This window comes from Stegostoma tigrinum, chromosome 33 (genome assembly GCF_030684315.1).
Source record: "Stegostoma tigrinum isolate sSteTig4 chromosome 33, sSteTig4.hap1, whole genome shotgun sequence".
Taxonomy (NCBI): domain Eukaryota; kingdom Metazoa; phylum Chordata; class Chondrichthyes; order Orectolobiformes; family Stegostomatidae; genus Stegostoma; species Stegostoma tigrinum.
Window position 1 is genome coordinate 1,376,590 of NC_081386.1, and position 20,849 is coordinate 1,397,438.

The 20,849-nt window shown below is 40.4% G+C and overlaps 1 protein-coding gene across 2 annotated transcripts in view; it reads right to left on the reverse strand.

Annotated features, from left to right (window-relative positions):
- Window positions 1-4,450: 4,450 nt before the first annotated feature.
- lrrk1 (leucine-rich repeat kinase 1) overlaps window positions 4,451-20,849 on the reverse strand; it is a 201,959-nt gene continuing 185,560 nt past the window's right edge. For both annotated transcript variants that reach the window (XM_048563008.2, XM_059639335.1), the window contains exons 33-34: window positions 13,358-13,459; window positions 4,451-11,769 (exon numbers count right to left, since the gene is read on the reverse strand). In XM_048563008.2, coding sequence (XP_048418965.1) covers window positions 11,592-11,769; window positions 13,358-13,459 — 280 coding nt within the window. In that variant the 3' untranslated portion in view covers window positions 4,451-11,591. The remainder of the gene's footprint in view (window positions 11,770-13,357; window positions 13,460-20,849) is intronic.

A 20,849-nucleotide genomic window follows, 5' to 3' on the forward strand; every position in this document is an offset into this window, starting at 1 on the left:
GATTCTTTTTAAACAAATCAGATGTTACTACTTGGCTGCTTGTAGAATGCTCTTGTAGTGTATTGCACATCTGCACTGGAATTTGCTCAAACTCTGAACACATTCTGAGCAGTAGGTTACTAACTAATCCCAAATGCTGGATCTGATGACTATGCTCTTTGTTTGATTAGCGGTGGTATATTAAGTTCAATTCCTATCAGAATTTTAATGTTGAAGAAAATTTCAATTTTATTCCATAAGTGGAGGTTTAAAACATTATTGATATTTTGTGAATTATTAAAGGGAATGTAAGTTCTGTACCAGACAATGCTATTGTTTCTCAGCTGGACAAATAACAAAATAAATACAAGTATAGAAAAGTGTCCTGAGGAATAAACACTGGAATGGACCATTTGGTTTCTGCATTGTAATCCTGGCTAATTCTATTTCAGTTAATAGGAATTATCCAGATTAATACAAACTTCTTTTCTCATCTTGCAAGATGGACTTGCACCAAACTGCATGTATCTTGAGATAAGGTACTCCGTCAAAGGTCAGGGATATCAATAAGCTTGTCAGTTAGGACAGTCAGTTTAAATGTTGAGAACAAGAGCACAGTGAAGGTGGAAAGATGGTGGGCGATGACTTGAAGAAAGTAAGTAGTTCCAAGTCCCTGGAGTCAGTGGCACAAGATGGAAGTATGGAAATGGTGGAGAAATTAGAATGCAGTGGTGTGTTGTATGGTAGAAAAGTATTGCTGGAATTGAAAGTAAGAATCACTAAGGCAGTTGTGAGACTGTCCTTGTTATATTGTGCAGAAACAAGGGCAACAAGGAGAGGAACGATGTGTAGATACTATTGGGGTGCTATTGCTGAGATGGATGCGTGGAGTGAGGAGAAAGAAGATTAGAAAACAGGATGCCAGTGAAGATTGCAGAAATATCGAATAAGTAACCGAGAAGAGATTGACAGTGTTTGGGCATTTGTTGTGGAGAGAGAGGGGGAGAGGACATGTGTTGACAGGGTGCAGAGCTGGGCAAAGAAGTGGCAGATGAAATTGTTAAGTGATTAATTTTGGAAGGTCAAATTTGAATGCAGAATACAGGGTTAATGGCAGGATTCCTGGCAGTGTGGAGGAACAGAGGGATCTTAGGGTCCATGTCCATAGATCCCTCAAAATTGTGACCCAAGTTCACAGGGTTACAAAGAAGGTGTATGGTGTGTTGGCTTTCATTGGCAGGGGAATTGAGTTTAAGAGTCGTGAGGTTATGGTGCAGCTCTATAAAACTCTGGATAGATCACACTTGGAATATTGTGTTCAGTTCTGGTCGCCTCATTATAGGAAGGATGTGGAAGCTTTAGAGAGCTAAAGCAGAGGAGATTTACCAGCATGCTGCATGGACAGGAGGGGAGGTCATATGAGGAAAGGTTGAGGGATCTAGGGCTTTTCTCATTGGAGCGAAGAAGGATGAGCGGTGACTTGATAGAGGTGTACAAGATGGTGAGAGGCATAGATGGAATGGATAGTCAGAGACTTTTTCCCAGGGCGGAATCGACTATTATGAGGGGGCATAATTTTAAGGTGATTGTAGGAAGATATGGGGGAGATGTCAGAGGTAGGTTCTTTACACTGAGACTGGTGGGTGCATGGAATGTGCTGCCAGCAGTGGTAGTGGAGTCAGATACATTAGGGACATTTAAGCGACTCTTGGATAGGCACATGGATGGTAGTAAAATGTAGGGTATGCAGAGTAAACTGATCTTAGAGTAGGATAATAGGTCAGCACAATATCGTGGGCTGTAGGGCCTATACTGTTCTATATTCTATGTAGTGAGCTGAGTGGAGGAGATGGGATGCCAACAAGAGGGGAGGAAAGCCTATGTACAGATGGAAAGATATGATAGTGGAGACTTAATCACTGTGGGATTGGAAAAGGAATGTATGCCGACAAGACTTGATGGATGAAGGTAACAGGAAGTGGGCCATTCAGTCCACTGAATCTGCTCACCATTCAATTTAATGGCTGACCTTATACATCAATGCCTTTCCACACTATACCTCCATGCTCTTCAAATGCCCAGCAATATCAGCAGCAACAATACTACGACCGAATTTAAACTCCACCAGCTTCGACATGGGATTTAAACCCACGTTCCAGAACATCAGCCTGGGGCCTATGCATTACTACTACAGTGACATTGCACTGTCCTCTGTGGACATTATCATGTCTCTCTCTGTCTATCTCTCTCTCCTTCCTGCCTTTTTCTTTATTTAAATGAAAGCATTACACAAATATGGCCTAATATTATTGCTGGGCTGTTAATCCACAGACTCCAGACTATTCTGGGAACCTGGGATTGAATCCTGCCACAGCAGATGGTAGAATTTGAATTCAAAACAAATATGAAATTAGGAGTCTAATGATGACCATGAATCCATTGTGGATCGTTGGGAAAACCCGTTTATATCCTTTGGGGATGGAGCTGACATCCTTGCCCATTCTAGCCTGCATGTGGCTCCAGATCCACAGCGATGTGGTTGACACTGAGCAGTTAGGAATTGGTAATAAATGGATGAAAAAAGTAATGTCCGCGTCCTGTAAATGAATTTATAATCAAAAAAAGTCATTAGTCATTGTCTAGCCTAGCTTCTGTTCACACTTACACCGTTTTTACATCTAGAGAGTGACATCTTCTTTCATTACATCTTTGAGAGCCAATGTAGAGCTAATGGCACATGTAGGCTAGACCAGCTACTAGTCATAGAGGTCTGCAACACAGAAAAATGCCCTTCAGACTGCACCAGCCAAAATCAACCTAACTATTCTAATTCCATTTTCCATCACTTGATGTGCGCATCCAAATACTTATTCAATGTGATGAGGGTTTCTGTCTCTACTACACTTACAGGCAGTGGGTTCCAGATGCCCACCACGCTCTGGGTGGAAAAAAAAAAGTTTCTTCTTATCCCCTCTAAACCTCCTGCCCCTTATCTTAAATCTATGCCTCACTGGTCACTGAATCCTCCATCAAGGGGAAAATGTTTCTTCCTGGATAGGTACATGAATAGGAAGAGTTTACAGGGATATAGGCCCAATGTTGGAAAATGGGACTGGACCAGATTGGATGTCTGGTCAGCATGGACAAATTGGATCAAATGGTCTGTTTCTGTGTTGTATGACTCTGTCTACTACTCTATGTCTAATGTCATTAGTCCCCAGGAACACATTGATTTCTGTCTTGAGCCTGCAAGGCCCACTTTGGTAGAGAATTTATAATGGTTTGCCACCTTCAGAGTGAAGAAATTCTTCCTCATCTGGACCCTAAATGTCTACCTGAGATTGTTTTGTCTTTCTAGAGACACCCACAAAAGGGGAAACATTGATCTATATCTATTCTATCACACTGTGCAAGAATTTTATAAGGTTCAACAAGATTGCCTATCTCTTCTCATAACACAATCCTGCCATCCCAGGAATTAATCTGGTGAACCACTGTTGAACACTTTCAATGGTGATCAATTAGAATTGTGGAGATCCCAAGTAAAATGACAGCAAGAAAGAGGAAGAGGTAAGGATTAATATCTCAGATAAAAGGGCTATAGCCAAATTTGTCGATGGCATAAAGTTAGGTGAGAATTCACCTTAAACAGGCAAAAGACTGTCAGTTGAAGGATAATGTGAGAAAATTTGGGGTTAACCACATTGGGAAGAATAGAAATGCGGAATATTATTTGAATGGAGAAAAACTGCAGAGTGCCGCAGCACAGAGGGATCTATAGGTACTTGCATTAAATCACAAAAGGTTGGAATGTTTTCTAAGACAGAAGGTTTGTAACTACAGGCAAGTTTGTTATAATAGTACAGGGTATGGATGAGACTATTTTTATGATACTGATGAGGCTGCAAATGATGAGAGAAATTCAAAAACCTCATGTTTAACTAAGAAATATGCCACAAGATTTCAATTTTTAAGTACAAAAAAAATTTAACTCCATATAAAAATATGACGCAAAACAAACACCATTATCAATGTTTCAGAGATAGTAGAAACTGCAGATGCTGGAGAACTGAGATAACAAGGTGTAGAGCTGAATGAATACAGCAAGTCAAGCAGCATCAGAGGAGGAGGAAGGCTGACGTTTCAGGCCTAGACCCTTCTTCAGAAAATTTTCTTAAGAAGGGTCTAGGCCTGAAACGTCAGCCTTCCTGCTCCTCTGATGCTGCTTGGCCTGCTGTGTTCATCCAACTCTATACCTTAGTTACATTGATAACGGTGATAACAAGGTATAGAGTTGGATGAACACAGCAGGCCAAGCAGCATCAGAGGAGCAGGAAGGCTGACGTTTCAGGCCTAGACCCTTCTTCAGAAAATTTTCTGAAGAAGGGTCTAGGCTTGAAACGTCAGCCTTCCTCCTCCTCTGATGCTGCTTGGCCTGCTGTGTTCATCCAACTCTATACCTTGTTATCACCGTTATCAATGTAACTATTTATGCTGAGAACTCAGTTCTACTTTTTAGTAGTTTCCAAGATTACCTTTACCTTACGTAGTCTTGCAGATTTATTCACTTTGCACCTACTATGTCACAGCCCTCCAGAATTTACTTTAGTTCTTGCTTAGTATTCCTGTTATTCTGAGGTAAGATTCTATGACGGTCCTTTCATTAGATTTAGACTACAAAGAATTCTCTAACAAGGAATTCTTATGTTTCCTACCACCTTTCCATTTTCTTTCCACTGAGGAATACATAAAGAATTTACACTTACTTCAATGAAAGATTTGGAGTTCCAGCTCCATAACAAGTCCAGAAATGCCCATTCATTGTTCACATTTTACACTTCTACTTCTAACCTGGTGAGATAACTATAGTTAAAAGCTACCCTATATTTAACTCCACGTTTGCTTGAAATGCATTCATTTGAGATGCCTACCAGTTAATTAACTATCTTTGAACTTAGGGGGAGCAAGGTGTAATAACAATAGACAGGCAAGTAGAGTTTGGACCAAAGTCAAATCAACTATGATCTTCTTGAGAAGCAGAGCGGACTCAAAGGGCTATTTGTTGCATTCTAATATTCTTATTTTCATATAAGATGCAAGACAATCTGTTACAAAGTGTTTATAAAACATTGTATATTTAGTGTAATAAATAGTTAAGTGAAACATTGAAGGAAATAGATCATACTTCAAAAATGTAATCACTGGCTTGGCCTAGGTACAATATTGCAGATAGTGCAGGACACCATGCTTCAGAATGTGGAGTTGGGAAATAAGGACTGTTTCCCCGGAACAGAAATGATTTGGAGATGATCTAATAGAAATTAAGATGATGAGGGGTTTTGATTAAGAAAAATAATTTGCTCTAGTGATTATCAGAATAAGCACAGGTCATAGATTTAATATCATTAGACTAAGATCTAGCAGGAGGCGAACTGCTTCACTTCATTATCAGGAACTTGAAATCTTTACCTGAAAAAAATGATTGAAGCAGGTTCTATAAATAATTTCAAAGTGACAGTTTAACAACATGACAGCACTGCATTCTGTAATATTTTTTTTTTAAATGAATTCCTGGTTAACTGTAGTCTTTGAAGCAGTAGATGTCACTGAAAACACCACTTTGTTTAAGTTAAGAAGTCAGCAATGGTCTTTTAAAGTGACCATAATCACAACAAGCTTTGGATGAAAGAGGCATTACTGGTTGTGGGGAATGAGGTGGGTCAAGTGTCAATAGGGAAACATTTAGGAAACAGTGATCATAGTATCACAAAGTTTAGATTAGCTCCAGTACTTTGGTTCCATGCAAATATGATGCAGTGACATTACTATAAGATCATTCTCTGCCCTTGCAAATTTTAAACAGCATGTGTTCAAAACGCAGCAGTTACACTTTACATTTTCTGTTGGACACAAGCTTATTTTTGGCCACTGAATAATGCTCATTTTAAGAAGCTTTCAGGTCCTGCATGTGAATCATGAATGAGAAATAAAACTATTATACTAAAACTGAGGGAACAGATTACATCTCTTGGGATGCTCCTGCCTCTATCTATAAATCATTCAGTTCACTGCAGAAAACCACAAATATTATGGAAGCCTTATTTACATTCAGGAAATATCTGATCAAATTCAACTACACCTGGTATCAGTTATGTCCATATTTAAATATCTAAGTTTGAAGGAATGTGTTTTTTCAAAGCTGAATAATATACAGCTTGACAGAATTTAGAAGAGGAAACATATTGCTGAAATGACCAGCAATGTCCCTCTCTGTCCTCACTGCATAATCCCGTTCCACACACACGCTCTCTACACAATGTCGATTGCATGAATAGTGATTATAGAAAAAGCCAGAACGCTACAGATTTGGAAATTAAACAGGAAATATGAATTATACAACTAAGGAACAGCTCAATAGGAAAAGACCTAAAGTTATACTTTTACAGTGGCTTTCTGGACCTCAGGACCTCGAAAAATTCTTTACTGCCAGTTAAGTACCTTTTTGGAAGTGTACACAAGTATTGTAATATAGGAAAGAGAGCTCAGAAATCTCCCACAGATAGCAATGGAATGAAGATCCCAAGGAAACCTAACGAGATAAATAGAAAGCGGGACATAACAACAGTGCTTCGTTGGAGGCTCACTGATGATGTTACCTAGAATGGTGATGAAATGTCTGAAAACTAACTTTCCAGCTCAGCGAGCAAACTCACATCCAGATCCAATCATGTTTTCATGATTTAGATTGATGGATTGGTGATACTTGTGAAGGTGGTTGGAGTTTCCTGCTTTGCTCCCACAACCCTCAACACATCTTACTAATTAAAATACTATTTTACCCTTGATCACTTTCAGTGGTAGAAGATTTGACAGACTTACAATCCCTAGAGGGAAAAACAAATCACCTGTTTGAAGTGGACAACCCTTTAAAGGTATTATGACCTCTTGCTCCAGACCCTCCCACAAAGAGAAACATCTTTTCTGCATCCACCTCAAGTCCCTTAGGAATCTTTCACGTTTTGAAAACGTTACTTCTCATACATCTAAACTCCAATTAGTACAGGCTGAACCTCCTCAACCCTTCAGCATAAGACTGCCCCTCTATACAGAAAATCAACTTACTGACCTTTCTCTGAGTTGTTGCCAATGACAATATATCTTTCCATAGATGAGCGGTCCAAAGTTATTTACAGCATTTCAGGTGTTGTCCGACTTGTGTTTTGTAGCAAGGTCTCTCTATTTTTGTATTCCATTCCGTTTGAAATATAGGCCAACATTTCATTTATCTTCCCTATTATCCAATGGACTTGGATTTAAGATTTTTGTGAACCTTGTACAAGGACCCCAAAATCTGTCTATGCTATAGCTTTCTGCAAAATTTCCTTATTTACAATATTCAGCGTCCCTATTTCTACTGTACAACATTATGTTTTCCCGTGCTATATTTTGCCATTCACTTATCCTATATTCCTGTGAAGACTCTTTTGTCATCCTCACTTCCTTGCCTTGCCACCTAATTTTCGGTGATAGTGCATTCAGTTGTCATGATTTGTTAATAACTGTGTCCTCAGCATTGATCTCTGTAGCACTCTACTGGAATCATAAAATCCTTAGAAAATGGAAGTAGGCCATTCGACCCACTGAGTCCACAGCGACGCTCCAAACAGCATCTCACCCAGTCCCACCACCTTACCCTATTCCTTTAACCTTGCATTTCCATGGATCATCCACCTAGCCTGCACACCATCCCTTGACACTATGGGCAATTTAGCATGACTAATCCACCTAATCTGCACATCCTTGGACTATGGGAGGAAACTGGAACATCTGGAGAAAACCCACAGACGCAAGAAAAATATGCTAACTCCACACAGACAGTCACCCAAGGCTGGAATAGAATCCAGGTCCCTGGTACTGAGACAGCAGTGGTAACCATTGAAATTATGTGCCTATTAGTTATGGGTTGCCATCCTGAAAAATGGTTATTTTACTCCAACTCTGTTTTTTCCACTAGTTACACAATCCTCTAACCATGCTACTTAATGTAATACTCCAATACCATGGGCTCCTATCTTATTAAGTTGCCTTATCAAATGCCTTTTGGAAATCTTAATTTATTCCATCTACTGGTTCACCTTTATCTATCCTGCTTGTTACCTCAAAAAGCTGTAGTAAATTTGTCAGGCATGATTTCCCTTTCAAGAAGCCATAATGACTGCTTGACCAACGTATATATTTCTAAATGCTTTCTATAACAGCCTTTATACTAGACTAGCACCTTTCTGAAACAGATGTTAGGCTAACTGGCCCATTGTCACTTCATTTTATCTCACTACTTTGGCAGATTTTCAGTCCTCTGGGATTTGCAGAAGATTACTACCGGTACATCTAACGCTGTAGCTAGTTCATTGAGTAATGTGGAATGCAATACCTCAGGTATTTGTCTTTAGCTCCATTAGTCTTGCACATATCTCTTGTGATAAGTATTGCATTTTTCTCTCCCCATCTTTTGACTACTTGTTTAGTATTTTGGGCGTCCTATTAATGGCCTCTGCTATGAAGGTTGATGTAAAGTATGTATTCGGCTTTTCTGCCATTTCGTGCTTCTCCATGATTATTTCCCAAGGCTCATTCTCTGAGAAGCCTATGACCTCTTCATTAATTTTTATATTTTTACAGAAACTCTTACTCTCAGTTCTTAAATTACTTGCTGGTTTACCCTAATTGTTTATCTTCTCTCCCTTTATTTTTCTTGGACATCGTTTGTTGGCTTTAAAAACTTTCCCAATCCTCTGGTTTATCATTACACTTTACCACATTGTATGTCTTTTTCTTTCCATTTGATTAACTTCCTTGGTTAACTGTGATAGTTTATCCATTTCAGAGTCATTCTTCCTCACTGGGGACTAACTTTAATTTCTCATTTGAAAGATACTATTTGTGACACAGCAGTATTCCAATGCTTCCTCTCTGACTATGCAGCGCTCTCTTAATACCTCCTCTCCAAAAGTGCAAAGGCCCTTAGTACTGCTCATCCTAGAGATGATACAGCAATTTCAGAACTATGGTTTTGATAGTGCAACACTCCCCCAGTACTGCCCCTCCAACATTGCAGCGTTCCTTCAGTATTAGCTCTCTGACAATGCAGCACTTCTTCAACTATGCACTTTTCCCTCTGTTCTTTCCTCACATTGATCTTCCACAATAGTACAATACTGCCTCCATACCACCCCTTTCATGGTACAGTGGTCCCTCAGTACTGATGCTTAGAGGTTCAATGTTCCCCTATACTGACCCTCTGATAGTGTAGCACTCTCAGAGTTGACCCACTGACCCTTCAGTAGCTTATTGAAAGAAGACTGCCAACGTAAAAGACAGTTAGGTCTGCAGTGTAAGCAGAGGAAAAGGAAACTTCGGCAAACACTGTGTGGAATGGCTTACTCAAGATTTGAACTCAGAGAGAAGGAAAGCTGTAACGTTGCCTAGGTTCAAACTAGTAAAATCATCCTAACAGAACACTGTTGTAAAGAAGGAAATCAGCAGAATTAGCTCAGGAGTATTGAGAATGCAACTAGAATAGGGGATGGCGTTTTCCATAGTCAAGAGGTATTAAGCAAAGAACCTCTGAAAACAGGTGGAAATGAAGAAAATTAAAATAAATTCCAGAGGATAGTGGCATATATTTGGCGAGCTTACAGAGGTAAATAACAGTTTGATGGGCTTTATAATGAAAAGGAGCAATTTAAAGTAAAATTGAATGCACAATAATCATAGATTCAACTTATTGTGTTAAAGCTGCTTGTTTTGTTTAATCCTTTTAAATGCAATGAAGTTTGTTGTTTTGTTTTAAAACATGAAATCTTGTTCTGTTGCTTTTATTTACGCATTTATTGGATGTGCGCTTTGCTGGCTAGGCATCCTTAATTGCCCAGAGTAAACCACATTACTGAGAGTCTGGAGCCACATGTAGGCTACACAAGATGAGGGTGAGGGTGGTAGGTTTCTCTCCCTAAAGGACATTACTGTAAAAGATGGGTTTTTGTAATAATTGTCAGAGTTTACATGGTCACCATTAGGTCTGGTCAGAAACCATACAACACCAGGTTATACTCCAACAGGTTAATTTGAAATCACAAACTGTCAGAGCACTGCTCCTTTGTCAGATGAAGTATTTCACATGATGAAGCAGCAGCACTCCGAAAGCTTGTTATTTCAAAAAAACTTGTAACTTGATGTCGTGTGATTTCTGATCCTGTCCACCCCAGTCCAACACCGACATCTCCACCATCTTGGCTACCATTAGACGTGCTCTTCATTCCAGATATGATTGAATTCAAACTTCATCATCTGCCATGGTGGGATTTGAACCCATTCTCCCAAAACATTTTTCTAGGGCTCTGGATTGTTAGTCCAGTGATATAACAATTGAAGAGAAACACTGATAAACAATCTCCAACCAGATTTAACCAGTAACACTGTCTTTAGGTTGGCTTCAATAGATTCAATAGTTATTTCCCTATCTCCAACTCTAGCTGAGACTGTTAACTGTGTGGAAACCAAAGATCCAAGCTAGCTCTTTGTGGCCCAGATTTTTCTTTGTCTTTTGCATGACTGAATTTTCCAATCCAATTTCATGCTCAATATCTATAGTACACTAGTCGTCAAATTTGACCCTGGTTCAGCCCTGTACCATGGTGTTTCTTTGTTTAAACTGAGACAATTTGCCTACAGTAAAAGATAAAACAATTTCTTTAACATAATAGATAAGGGAATAGATAAGGTGGAGGCAGGGAGGTTGTTTGCAATAGCAGGTGAAACCAGAACTAGAGGGCATTGCCTCAAAATAAAGGGAAGCAGATGTAGGACTGAGGTCAGGAGGAACTTCTTCACCCGAAGGGTTGTGAATCTGTGGAATTCCCTGCCCAGTGAAGCGGTTGAAGCTACCTTGCTGAATGTTTTTAAGGCAAGGCTGGATAAATTTTTGAACAGCAAAGGAATTAAGGGTTATGTTAGTGGGCGGGTAAGTGGAGCTGAGTCTCAAAAAGATCCACCATGATCTTATTAAATCGAGGGGCCAGATGGCCTATTCCTGCTCCTAGTTCTTATGTTCTTATAAATATGTGAATAAATCCTATATTGTATCAGTACCCCACAAGGTTTCTGAAAGCTCCAGTTGATTCTTTCAAAGGACCAGAACTTCCATTATGCACGTTGTAATTTTTGCATTTAATGCACAATAAATATATTCTTCCCATTTAAACTCTTTATAGACATCTAGATTTACAGTTCCAAGGAGACAGGAATATTTGATTGTCAATGAGAGTAATCAGCAGGGTACTGAGCTTGGAATCCAAACGTGACACTTGGATGAAATCCCAATCTGTGGGACAGAATGTGAAGTGACATCTATCCTTTTCTAAAATCTCATATGAGAATTTTTCCTCTTTTTTTCCTGTACTGTGCATCAAATTTGCATTGGTTAAGTTCACAAGGAAAGCAGTCAGCTTTGCAGGCTCAATCATTTTCCTGTTAACAGAACTATGATCAGTTCTGCAACTTGCCTCTTCAGTGAGGGTTATGCATCCAGAGATCCTGAATTATGTCCAGCAGGGCTACTTCCGTCTGCGCATGCTGACTTCCATTCTTGCCAACTCTTCGTATGACTGATAGAATAGCTTGAATTCTCTGGATCCCCAGGCTCTCCACACATGCAGGTTCCAATCTCTGGTGTCATTCTGAAAGCAGCAGACCACTGTGTCCTTCGCCACAACAGCAGCGTCCACAAGTTTTCTGTGGGGTTGAGTAAGACAAACAGGATACTGTCAGTAATAAACACTTTTATCAATGTTTCCAGCTAAATACAAAGCACTAATCCATAATGCTGGCAAACAAGTCTGTTCAGAAAACGGAGTGCTCTTGAAATTCTAGAAAATGGACAAGTTGGCTTCAAGGTTAGCTCACTGACAGGAAGCAAAAGATAACGGTTGAATGGTGTTTTGTGACTGGAAAGTTGTTTCCGGTGGGGTTCTGCAGGGCTTAATTTTGCTTTATGGGATAAATTAATGATTGACAGTACAATATTTAGAGTACCAACAAGACGGATGGGGTTGGAAGTTTCAGATGATCTAAATTTTGGCTCAGTAGTTGATTGTGAGGAAGAAGCAGGAATAAACAGCGAATGGAATTCGATCTGTAGCAGTGTTAGAAGATTTATTGGGGAGGGAAAGCAAATGGCAGCCTTATTATTGTAGTAGTAACTAAGGTTTTGGAGTAGATCTGTAGCTCTGGTTGTGGGTGTTGAGGTTGGTTAGCTCGCCGAGCTGGTTTGTTGTGCTGCAGACGTTCTATAGCAATGTTTAAGGAATCTTCATAAAAGGGTGTATTAGGAAAGCCAACATGTGTGAAAAGCACAGCAGTGTTACAGGTAGAGCATATTCCCTCAGAACCCACAACAGGAACGTGGCTCAAGACATTCAAGAAAATTCACCCACAATTACGGTTAAACAGACCCAACCACAGCAGATTCTGAATATCTTATATCAAAGGGAGAGGTATTTCCTTGTTCTTCTAATCAAGGAGGTAGCTGAATAAAGACACTGAAGCAAGATACTCATTGATGCGGGCTGATGACACAATTTGTCTTCCAGAAGGTCTAAATGAAGGACAAAAATATTAATTGGAGCTATACATTGAAGTTATAAACTGGTCCCATTATATAGAGTTGGATGAAAGAGTGACTTTGACAGTGGAGAAGTTGTAGTTGGGCTAATGCAACAAATCCTTACAGAAAGGGTTGATATTATCTTGGGGAAAAATCTGGCTGCTTCAAAAGTATTGACCTCACAAAGGACATTGGAAGTTAAAGAAATTGAGATTCTACAGGGGGAATTGTCCTGGATTGATTCCAGGCTATGTTGTAACTAGATCTCAAATTCACAGAATTAGATATGAAGAGGAGGAAGCTATGGAAACCTGTGTTATTCAGGTTTTAAAATTCAGTTATCTGACAGTATTTTCGAAAACTCAAGATGAAAGGAAGAGAGTAAAGAGAATGAGGCTGACATGTTTTAACCATCTTCTTTGGTAGAAATGCGACAGAACGAATTTGAGTCGAGACAGCTGTATCAAACAGCACACTCAGAAATTGAATCAGAATCCACAGCCGAGTGTAATTATTTAAAAAACAAAGTGTTACTGAAGTAATGGAGACTGCCTCAAATACCAGCCAAAGAGAAATGGGCTGCTGTAAATCAGATAGGAGTTCCATCTGGGATCGGTTAGCTCAGCTGGTTAGTTTGCAATGGAGAGAAAGACACGAACAGCACATATATGGCATCAGTTTGCTTTGGGTCCTTCTATTGATTTAACACTCACTTACCTGTCTTCAGGTGCAGATTCTGGCTTTAGTACTGCCATGACCCTGCCTTGCTGGCAGGTGGACTGGTTTTCCAGCTCAATAACAATAATATCACCACCTCGTCTGAAATTAAAAACAACAAAACAGCAATGAAAAGGAAGTTTAGTGACAGTGACAATACACATAAAAGATTGGGTCAGCATACAAGCACTGGAAGTATGTGCAGTATGCAGCCAGTCCAACTTGCACTGGCAACATTGCACAATATGCAGTGGCTACAATGTGCACTGATGGCAGTGTATAATATGCAGTGGGAGTGTGCGCAGTATATGTTGGGTAGTGTGCACCGGGAGTTTGTGCAGTACACAGTAGGTGCAGCATGCATTGGGAGCAGGGTACAGTGGATGTGGTGTATCGTGACAACAGAGCAAAGTGGGAGCAGGGTGAAGTCAGATCAACAGGCTGTGGGTGTCACATGCAGTTGTACAGTGTGTGGTGTATGCTATAGCATTTGTTATTCATTTTATTTGCAAAATGAAACTGTACCAAGAACTCTAAATATTGGATAGAACTGACAATAAGACAACAGAAGTGCATTTCTATAGCACTGTTCAGCACTTCAAGTTGTCCTACATCATTTTATAGTCAATGGAACAAGTTTGATCAATGTAACAAAATCTGAAATAAAAACAAATTGATGGAAGTGCCAGACCTGCTGAGTTCCATTATAGGAGACAGAAACAGAGTTAATGTTTCAAGCTTTTAGAATCTTTCCTACTATATCATAGATAATCACCCTGAGCCGATAAAATCAATGACTTGATCACTGTTGGCATAGGCAAGTTTAAAAGCACTGGTAAAAAGGTTTGACCTGGATTGTTGAAAGTTACAACTGAATTTCATCAACTTACATAGACAACCAAGCTCATCTTGGCAACCGCAACACTAAAATGAAGAACAGGAAGTAAACTGGAGGCACTGCCAAAAGGGCCACTCAGAATGAGGAGGCAAAAAGCAATCAATTGTTGGAACATGGAATGCTTTCTCACAGAGCAGATTCAGGTAGAAACCACTGCATCCTTTTATGAAAAATTAGCAATGATTCAAGATGGGAGCAATGGGGGTAAATTATAGCAACAGGATTAACTTCGAATAATAGAGGAATTTGGGAAGGGAGCAGGGCAGGTGGGGCTAACTTAGAATTGATAGCTAGCTTTAGGAACTATCCTTTCGCTTACTCCTACCCCACCAATCTCCCTTCTGCATTTAAACTGATGTTTTCACAGCACCATCAGTTCTGAGGAAGGGTAACTGAACCAGAAATGTTGACTCTGTTTTTTCTTGACAGATGCTGCCAGATCTGCTGAGCTTTTCCAGCAAATTTATTTTTGTTCCTGATTTACAGCATCCGTAGTTCTTTTGGTTTTACAATTAAACAGGGCTTGATGAGGGCAGTATGTATCTGTTACAATCTCCAACTGTCTTTTAATTGAGTAGCTTGCTAGTCCATTTCAGACAGTAGTTAATTAACCGTCTCACCACTATGTATTCTTCACACAGCTTTGTATCAAACCCAAAATAATCCCACTTGTCCACTGAACACAGCCCTGTGTTAATCCCAATACCCCACTGTCTCTCCTCAGAGTTCTGTATCAATCCCAAGCTATTTCCACTGTTACAGTCTCTCCTCATAGCCTGGTATCAATCCCAAAATTTTTCAATTCCCCATTCTCATCTAGTAGTCCTGTATAAATCCTAAAGTAATCACACTGCCCCATTCACTCCTCAGAGCTTTGTGTCAAACTCAAACTATTCTCACTGTCTCCCCATTAACTCTGTATCATTTCATAATATTTATGGGGAAATAATGATGTAATGGTAAAGTCAAAGGATCAATAATCTACTATAAGGTTCAAACCCAACCGTGGCAGCTTGTAGCTTTTGAATTCAGTTAATAAAATCTGGAATTAAAGGCTAGGCAATAACGTAGACCATGACCATGGGGTCACACAGGGGGACAATGGTTAGCACTGCTACCTCACAGCACCAGGAATCAGGGATTGATTCCACCCTCGGGCGACTGTGTGTGTGGAATTTGCACGTTCTCCCTGCGTCTGCGTGGGTTTCCTCCTGGTTCCTCCCACAGTCCAAAGGTACGGTTAGGTGGATTGGCCATGCTAAATTGCCCACTGTGTCCAGGGATGTTCAGGCTAGGTGCGTTAACTGTGAGAGATAAGGATGATTAAACTGCAGTGAAAAGAATTACTCAGCTTTGAACAAAAAGACATCTAGTACTGAGCCGAGTGATAAGAAAAGGAGGTGAGGGCCAAGTGGTTAGAAACCAGAATGAGCCGTTCCAAAACTACTAGCAGACACCCAGAGGGTGAAAAGGTTAAGCTTTTCACAATAGACATAGTTGAAGCGCATGCCTAATGACAGAATGCATATTAACTTTTACGCCCATGCTTGCGAAGCTGCTTAATTAGCATAACATGCGATGTATGAAGGGGGTGGGACAAGGGAAGTAATCGGAAGATTGTGCACCTTGGAGCTCAGATTGGACGGAGCCAAAAGGGGAGGATCTGGCCGGAAAAATGATGTATAAAAAGGGGAGGGTCCCTGGCCTGTGTGCGCCTCAGGCAACGGGGGGCAACCCGACTCTGCAGACTTGTAATAAAGCTTAGGTTACTTGTTTCCAAGACTTTGTCTCCACTGACTCTGTGATTGTGAGCACGTGAATCTATATCTCACAAGCTGTTCTCGCTGCATCTGCATGGGTTTCCTCCGGGTGCTCCGGGTTCCTCCCACAGTCCAAAGGTATGGTTAGGTGGATTGGCCATGCTAAATTGCCCATTGTGTCCAGGGATGTTCAGGCTAGGTGCATGAACCATGGGAAAATGCAGGGTTACAGGGATAGGGTAGTGTCTGGGTGGGATGTTCTTTGGAGGGTTAGTGTGGAATAGATGGGCTGAATGGTCTGTTTCCATACTATGATTTTCCAAGATTCGAACTGCAATGTTTGAAACTGAATATCAGGCAGCCAATCACTTCAGCACTAAGATTAACTTCGATCCCACTGTTAGCAGGAAAATAAGTGCATGCCATCTGCCAGTAAGAGGGAAAGATGGTTTACAGAAAAAAATGATTACATTGGTCTCATATTTATGGAATGTACAGTCACACTGCCTCATAATCAAACATAGACTCGTGTTGATGGGAAGCAAAATTCCAGTATGGAGCAGAATGGAAAACTGATTGCTGTGTCAATGTGACATGTCAAAGCTGTCAATACCAGATACTTTGTTTTGGAACAGTGCCGACAATATCATCCAAGTAACAGCTATGCTGTAGGAACTGCCTGGAGTTAATAATAGCCTGATAATAGCTGATATGTTTCTATCAGGATCTCAGTGAGGGAAGGTGCTTTAATTGGGCTGACATTTCAGACTTGTGATGATTCCTGCCACCTTATCTTGATCCTTGAACAACATGTAGACAGCTCCAACAAGGGAAGTGAAAATGATGAATACACTTGGCGACTCAGCTCTCAAAACTGTCTGTGGGCCAATGAGTGGGTTGTGTGTCTGGATCCACGGTACAGTCCTACTAAGACAGAGAACAGCAACTTCAACAGTCTAGTCTGCATTCATGAACAAGCTGCTACTGGTTTTCACAGGTCACTTTCAAAAGTGAACCAAATAGGATTGACCCTGATGGGTTGAATATGTTCCCTCTGTTAGGGATTACCATATGATTCTACTGTTAACATTCCTATTAGAAACAAGTAGAAATGAAACCATTCTTTTTATTCATTCATAGGATGAGGGCATTGCTCGCTAGACCAGCATTTATTGCCCATCCCTAATTGCCCAGAAGGCAGTCGAGAGTAAACCACATTGCTGTGGGTTTGGAGTCACATGCAGGCCAGACCAGATAAGAATGGCAGATTCTTTCTCTAAATGGACAAAAATGAAGCAGATGGGTTTTTAACAACAATTGACAATGGATTCATGATCAGCGTGAGACTCTTAATTTCAGATTTTTATTGAATTCATTTCTCACCAGCTGCCGTAGTCGGATTCGAACCTGGTTCGCCATGAACATTAACTTGATTTGATTTATTGTCATGTTTACTGAGTTACCATGAAAAGTATTGTTTTGCATGCTAATCAGATAAATCATTCCTTACATCAGTACAACAAGGAAATAGAACAGAATGTAGAACGTAGTATTACAGCACAGAGAAAGGTCAACTGTAACAAATGAAAAATCTGTTCATCAATACGACAACAGCAGGGAAGAAGCTGTTCTTAAATCTGTTGGTAGGTGTTTTCAAAATTTTGTATCTTCTGACCACTGGAAGTGGATAGAAAGATGGTTTTGCAATGAACTTGACTGCGTTCACAATTCTAATTTCTGGCTGTCTTAGGCATAGCGGTTGTCATACCAAGCTGTGATGCATCTGGGTAGGTTGTTTTCTGTGGTGCAACTGTAAGAGTCATTGTGGACATGTCAAATTTCCTTAGCCTTCTGAGGAAAGAGAGGCATTGGTGCGCTTTCTTGACTGTAGGGTCAACATGAATGGACCAGGATAGATCACTGGTGACACTTATTCCTAGGGAACTTGAAGCTCTCAGCCACCTCCATCTCAGTACCGAGGGGGAGACTGTTGTCTTTACACCATGCAACTAAGCTGTCTATTTTTAGCCAGCACTCTCTCCTTGGTCTCTGGATTAACAATTCAGCGAGGCCATCGCCTCCCCTGCATTACTCAAGAAATGCTCAAGAAAAATACAATTTATAAAATTTAGGCTCTTCATTGGGGTTTAAGAGTCTGTGAGGTTGGCTTCTGCAGGCATACCATGCCTAATGTAATGTGAGGCTGTGACTTCATTGAATATAAGAGCAGATGTTCCTGATTGTAAGTCTTATTGTGGTTGGAAAATTGGTTCCATTCTTTAAGGATTGACTCCAGGTGATGGGGACTGGCCACATTTGCCTGTCTCTGCTCATAGTTCTGTTGGCTGATGTTGCAAGTTGAGTTTGGGAATCATCTGATGACGTAGTTAATAGGAGTGAAGATCAAGAACAAAATCAAAAGCAAAAAAAAACATGCATTTTAAGTTAGAAAATTTCCCTGTTTCACACAGACAAAAGTAAATAGAGAAATGATTGAAAGTCCAAGGCACAATCAGCTGAGAATGGCAGAAGCATACAAGAGGCCAGAGTGAGCAGAACAGAAAGCAACAACAGCAATAACTTATACTATCAATGTGGATGTACAGTAAATCCATTGGGGATAGGTGGCTTCATATGCTGCAATTTTACTGATGATTGAGGAGACCAGTCTCCGAGAAGCACATATGTTGCATACCCAACTTCTATTGTGGGTTGCTATTTTCAAGAATGGCGCGAGTTGCCAAGTGACTGCAGCTACAGATTGTCGTGGTGGATACAACAGTCCACAGGTGATTTCACCGCTGCATTTGGCTCACCTCTTCCAGGAAAGAATCAATGTTCAGGCTTCATGTCAGACTCATTGAAGCAGGGCTTTGGGTGTCCCAAAGGTCATCCGGCTCTGGCTGCATCGTGGCACAGAAAATCCGTGGATCCAAGTCCAAGTCCCTCTTCCGTCTGTAAATGCACAAGAGGCAGTGAAGTTGCCTTTCCTTGACGAATGCCAACATAGTTGTGAGAATTGCCTTTGAGAGGAATGCTGTGATTTGGTCCTTCCATGAGATGTCTAGACTGTGCCACAAGTAGTAAATATGAAAGCTGTTGAACTTCCTTCCTTAACAGTTGTTAGTCACTCATGTTTCACCATCATATAGCACACTGCTGAGAACATGAGCCTCAAATCATCAATTAAGATCAGGTTGAAAATGGTAGCTGCTTTCCTCATGCGTGCATTGAATTCTGTATCAAGAGAAAGTTTGTCTATCACTGTGGGCCCAAAGTAGCAGAATTTGCTAACCAATTCTCACAGGGTCTTATACAGCGTGAAAGGGGGAAAGAAGTGATATTTCCTCGTCCATGACCACAGTATTTGTGACACTTATAATCTGGAATAACAAGTTTCAGCTATGGCAGAATCAATCCAGCAGTCTTTGTAGCAGAGTTCCTGTGTGAGCGACTCGGGAGGCAGCATCGGTGTAGACAAATTTGCTCATCAAGACATGCTGTATTTTCAACTTTGCTTTCTGCCTGGAGAGACTAGTATGTCAGTAAACTGCCTTCTTGCAGATTTAGGAGGAAAGGTCTAGAGAAACAAAGACTGTGGATGCTGGAAATCTGAAACAAAAATTAGAAATTACTGGAGAATTTCAGTAGCTCTGATAGCATCTCTGGAGAAAAAGCAGAGCTAATGTTTTGGGTTCAGCGACCCTTCAAAATGCTGGTTTCTTTTCTCCACAGATGCTGCCAGAGCTGCTGATTTTCTCCAGAAATTTCTGTTTTAGCTTCTCTCTATAAGAATATGCACAATGATGCCAGCTCACCAAGAACATCATTTAGAGCTGTAAATGCAACACCATGTAGCGCTTTTGTGGGCATTTTATTGGATTGCTGCACAGTACTCAACTAAGATAGTGTGGTTTTGTATTAGTGCACTCACTGCAAAGTGTCTTGCGACATCCCACTTCATTCAGATATCAATTACCACTGCATCACATTTCGACTTTGACCTTTCTTCACATTTGACCTACTGAACATTGCATATACTGTTCTCTGAAGTGTTTCAATATCTTACATAACTGGCACCTACATCCAAACATCATCCAATCCCAGATCTGCCCTGTCAGCAAAACAATGTTGTTCTGACAAATGCTCGATTTTGTGTCACTGCGGCTGCTGCATTTTCCCTCTCCAGCATAACAGAAGCCAGATGTAAACATCATTTCTGTAAATCAAGGCCACTGATTAAAATTACCTAATTAAAACTGAAAGAAATGCGGATGCTGTAAACCAGAAACAAAAACAGAAATTGCTGGAAAAGCTATGCAGGTCTGACAGCAACTGTGAAGAGAAATCAAAGTTAATGTTTCGGGTCCAGTTCTGAGGAAGGATCACTACCTGACCTACTGAGCTTTTCCAGCAACTTCTGTTTTTGTTTGTGATTAAAATTACCTATTTGCTTTCACAATGGAGACACTGCCACAAGCAATCAGTTTCAAAATTCCTGCAAAGACAGTCTTATAATCAAGTTCAGATTCTGGCTGAAACTCGGCGTACAAAATCAACATTTTTTTTTAACTGAAATGTCCATACTTTCACCCACTATCAACATATGAAAATGCAATCTACGCAAATCATCCAGGAACTCTATGACAAAGCCAATACACTCTACAAATTTTAAAGCAAAATTCTTGCTGTGCTGGATTCTTAGTAATTGCAGTGCACTTCACCACATGATCATCACTGTCTTGCATGGAAAGCATGGGCGCATTAATCTTTACTGAAAATATGATATTAACATTGAGAACTTTCACCAAACCAACATCATCCATTTCACGAT